The 4,320-nt window shown below is 46.7% G+C and overlaps 2 protein-coding genes across 2 annotated transcripts in view; both read right to left on the bottom strand.

The window, feature by feature from the left end:
- Positions 1-725, bottom strand: part of T265_05025 (hypothetical protein) — a gene marked incomplete at both ends in the record, with an annotated part of 32,888 nt that extends 32,163 nt beyond the window's left edge. Inside the window, one exon of the mRNA XM_009169925.1 lies at positions 391-725. Within this exon, the coding sequence (XP_009168189.1) occupies positions 391-613 (223 nt within the window). The remainder of the gene's footprint in view (positions 1-390) is intronic.
- A 2,435-nt stretch (positions 726-3,160) lies between these two features.
- Positions 3,161-4,320, bottom strand: part of T265_05024 (hypothetical protein) — a gene marked incomplete at both ends in the record, with an annotated part of 4,165 nt that continues 3,005 nt past the window's right edge. Inside the window, one exon of the mRNA XM_009169924.1 lies at positions 3,161-3,334. Within this exon, the coding sequence (XP_009168188.1) occupies positions 3,161-3,334 (174 nt within the window). The remainder of the gene's footprint in view (positions 3,335-4,320) is intronic.

Genomic DNA, 4,320 nt, shown 5'->3' with positions numbered 1-4,320 from the left:
TATATATATATAAACAGCCTGAAGGTTGCCCGAGTTTAGACAAAGCCAATCCAAAAGTCAGGATGACAACCGAATTATGGGCTCCCCACTTGGTAGCTAGGCGCCTTATCCGCTGATCTCTCTAAATAATGTCGCAACGCGCGAACATGTGTATCGACAGGATAAGAAACTTCATCTTACCATCCAGTGCACACATTTATAGTCCTTCCTACTCACCTTCTATGCAAACGTTTTCCTCCACTCTTAAGTAGTAGCTATCCATCCGCACCCTAAACTGACACCGCACCAAGAGAAATAACCAGCTAAATACAGGTGTTTAGCTTTAAAAAACTAGCTGAGAGGACAGATGCTATCATTACTATGTGAAAAAGATACCTCAAACATACTCACCGCAGATTTGCAGAGGGGCTTCCAATTCAAGCAGTATTGGCTGAGCAAGAAAGATTTCACGAGATTTCTCACATATATAACGGATTTCATCCTCTTTCATTTCCACCAAAGTACCTGGTCTGCCACATCGAACTAGCAAACAAATTAAATGGTCCAACGACAAGAGAAAAGTACCTTCTAAAAGACGCTCGATAAAAGCGTCAATATTGAACTCTTGAACCATGAGATTAGTGGGCGCTTAGTTTTCGGGGAATTTCAGGGAGGTCAAATCCACACGAACCAAATGCGCCCACAAAGAAAGAGGACTTCGAGACGAAAAGGTCACACCAACTACTGCAATTAAAAGGAGAGCAGCAAGGCATAAGTAAGCGTTTGTAAACACGAGAACACCTAACAAAAGACACTCAGAAGTTAGCTGTTACCGTTGTGGACTAGTGTACAGCGAGCCAAGCCTGAGTGTTTTCCGAAAGACAGAAGGTGACCACAATACGAGAAGTCAAACATCAACAGATGGTCAAAGAGGGCAGGATGGTTCAAGTGGTTAGAGCGCGAATTTATTGACCGGAAGGTCCGTGGTTCGAACCCGACCTCTGCCTCTCGACTTCCCCTGTCTAGCCTTGGGCAACCTGGCAGTGTACCAGCCCTTTGGGGGGCATGGCAACTAAGCACCGGAAGTTACAGCTGACTGAACGAAAGAGAGCACTGACAATCAATGTATCACGAGGTGGTCATAATCCGAAAAATCTACCGCACTCCTGTGGGACCACTAACTGGTCCTTCCCTACTTTTTCAGTGATAAGGTTCGAACCCGACCTCTGCCTCTCGACTTCCCCTGTCTAGCCTTGGGCAACCTGGCAGTGTACCAGCCCTTTGGGGGGCATGGCAACTAAGCACCGGAAGGGTGTTACAGCTGAACGAAAGAGAGCACTGACAATCAATGTATCACGAGGTGGTCATAATCCGAAAAATCTACCGCACTCCTGTGGGACCACTAACTGGTCCTTCCCTACTTTTTCAGTGATAACTTTACCGAAGACCGTGTAATATACGCAGCTATGTAGCACCCCTACCGTCCTAATGAGCTTTGAGGCGTAGGGAGCTCCTGGTTTCCATCAGAACTAATCCCTCAAAATTCAAACATCACATAAACGGACACTATAGAGAAAAACTGGTGTTTAACTTGGAGCATCATCAACAGAACATCAGCGTTTAGCACTGATGCTCCGCTGGCGTAAAACCATGATTCATTGGATTTATTGTGGAGAACAGAGTAAAAATCGGATGGCGAAGGAAATTCGTGGCAGCCTACTACACTACACCTCCAGACACTCACTCAGGCAATCTGGATGGAAACTGACAATAAGAACGCCATTGACATCGATTGGCAGTCATATCTTGCAGCGTCATCAATCAGGCGTAGTGGGGATCATGAGGCCCCCATCCTGGAAGGCGAGTAGCACCGACAGCGCCCAAACGTTTGGTAGTTCATTCTATATCCCTTTACTAGGTCATAGGCTGACCCTAATCGGGAACGGAAAACAGCACTCCCTTCAGTAAACGATGGTTCAGTATGCGCAATACACGGTCTAACCAACGCAGCTTCCGGTGCTGGACGCATTCACAACAGAACACAGACTCACAGATTTGCAACCAACACGAGCTATGGTTCTGAGACAACGATTGTCGAACACCTGAAGACGTCGCAGTTCCGCTGCTCGAACAGGCCGTCTCACAGCCATAAAACGTAACAGCCCGCACTGTAGCCTGATACGTACGTCCCTTGAGGTTCAGGGATAAACTACTCTGACGCCATGGGTACCTCAGACTACCTAACGCGATCCCAGCCTTGCAGATCCGTGCACTGATCTCATCTGCCACACTAGAATCAGAACTAATACAACTTCCAAAATATGCAAAGCGCTCCACAGCTTTGAGTGCCTTTATCTGGATTGTACGCTGCGTTTTCATTGACTTCATGTCCATGAGCGCGACCCTACACTCAGTGGGTGCAAATTGCATATCGAAGGACGGAGCGACGTTGGTCAGTACTTCCAAAAACACCTGTGACTAATTTTCGAACGAAAAAGCAGACAATTAAATAGGAATGGAGAGAATAGGCCGCCTTGGTGGATACCACTTTGTATACGGAGGCTTTCAGGGAGCTCTCCGTATAATCCCATACCCCGAAGTTCGTAAATACAAAGCAACTATTATGTTCACAAACTTCCGGGGACCTCCTTGATAGGTAAATGTGCGAAGAAGAACAGACCCATTAACTGAGTCGAATAAGCCTTGGAAATCCAGGAATGTTAAATTTGTGGGATTGTTTGCACATATGATGTCGTCCTATCACCTGATAGTGTGAAGATTTGATGAACGCAATCCCTATCAGGCCAGAATCCCGCTTGCTGCTCTCGAGTCAGTGGTCCACAAGCTACTATAAAACCACGAAGGAGAAGTGACGCCAAGAGTCTTGTTATGACCGAGGTTACACTGATCCCCTGTGATTACCACATTCACTACGGGCCTCTTTTTTGAAAATATGCACTACGACCGGTTCTCCCTAGCTGTCTGGGACAGGCTTTTTCTCAAATACAGACTAACAGATCAGACTAGCGTTGATTGAGGCTTAGGGCCGAACTATGGAACATGCGGGTGAAAGGTCAGCCAGATCGGTGGCGACTGAGAGGGCATATGCAGTCACAGGACTCCGACGCCGTAGGATTTCCAAGTTCATCATCCAGGGTTCCACTTCAGTTGTGACATTCAACTAAGTGAGGCTAGGTGGCCACGAGAATTGTTGTTCGAATTTTTCGGTCCAACGGTCGAGGCGTTCTTCATTATTCAAGAAGACCGCGCCCCTTCGATCATTGATGGTTTCGCAAAAATCGTTCACCTCGTTCGCACTCCTTCGGTGCCCACCTGCCATACCACCAGAAGGAACCTAGAGGGATGGAACACCGCCAGGTTGCCCAAGCCTAGACAGGAGAAATCGAGAGGCAGAGATCAGGGTCGAAACACGGACCTTCCGCTCAGTAAACTCGCGCCGTAACCACTGAGCCATCTCGCCCGACCGGTCGAAGGGATGAACTGAAATAACCTCCGGGAAGTTTTTTGTGCTCTTCCCATTTAGTTAGTCTTTCGAGTCCACCAGGCTTCATAGTCGGCATGCATACTCAATTTTTCATGGTCGGCATACACACTCAACTTGTTTGAGATATCAATATCCCCCCAAAAAACTCTGTATTTTTATGTGTGCTAGCGAACTTCCGGCATCCTCAAGGTCAAACTATGAATATATATATATATATATATATATATGCATTGTCATTTTTTCCCATGATCGCCTGTTGATCGCGTGTTGTTGGATCATTAAAGTTTGTGTCCGAGGTTTTTCGTCTTCTTACTATCCACCGTGCTAGGAGTCTGGATCAAGCAACATAGCTGGGGATAGAGTATTGCCACCATCCGCATATCATATTGTTTGCTCGCTGCGTGACCGAACCGTAACAGCGGGTCAGTCTTTTGAGTCACAAGCTCAAGGTGGGGTATCTCAAACTAACCCAGTTCTTCGGCCTGTGCGACCTGGAATCATCTTTCGTCTTTACGGGCCTTTGTTCACTGACTTCTCCGCATACATCCTTCGTACGTCATTTCGACTCATTTGGCTGTCAGTCATCCAACTATTGCTCCGTATTTAACCTGTTCAGTACAGTAAATGAAAAAAACCCTTATTAACCTCAAGTGGTCTGTTCCACATTGCTGTTTTCAATGTTCGTACTCTGTGTCGGATTGGGCAACAGGCTGTTCTCTGTTGATTGATGCATGTCGTGTTTCCGAAACACACAAGATCCAAGTTCGGTCACACGTCAAACCGCTCAGTACGAACCCAGCTTTCTCTCTATTTACGTCTGGTGATCCTGATGCAAT

The sequence above is a fragment of the Opisthorchis viverrini genome (genome assembly GCF_000715545.1).
Source record: "Opisthorchis viverrini unplaced genomic scaffold opera_v5_91, whole genome shotgun sequence".
In the NCBI taxonomy this organism is placed as follows: Eukaryota; Metazoa; Platyhelminthes; class Trematoda; order Opisthorchiida; family Opisthorchiidae; genus Opisthorchis; species Opisthorchis viverrini.
Note: the sequence above shows the minus strand (reverse complement) of the source record. Positions and strands in the feature narration are given on the sequence as shown.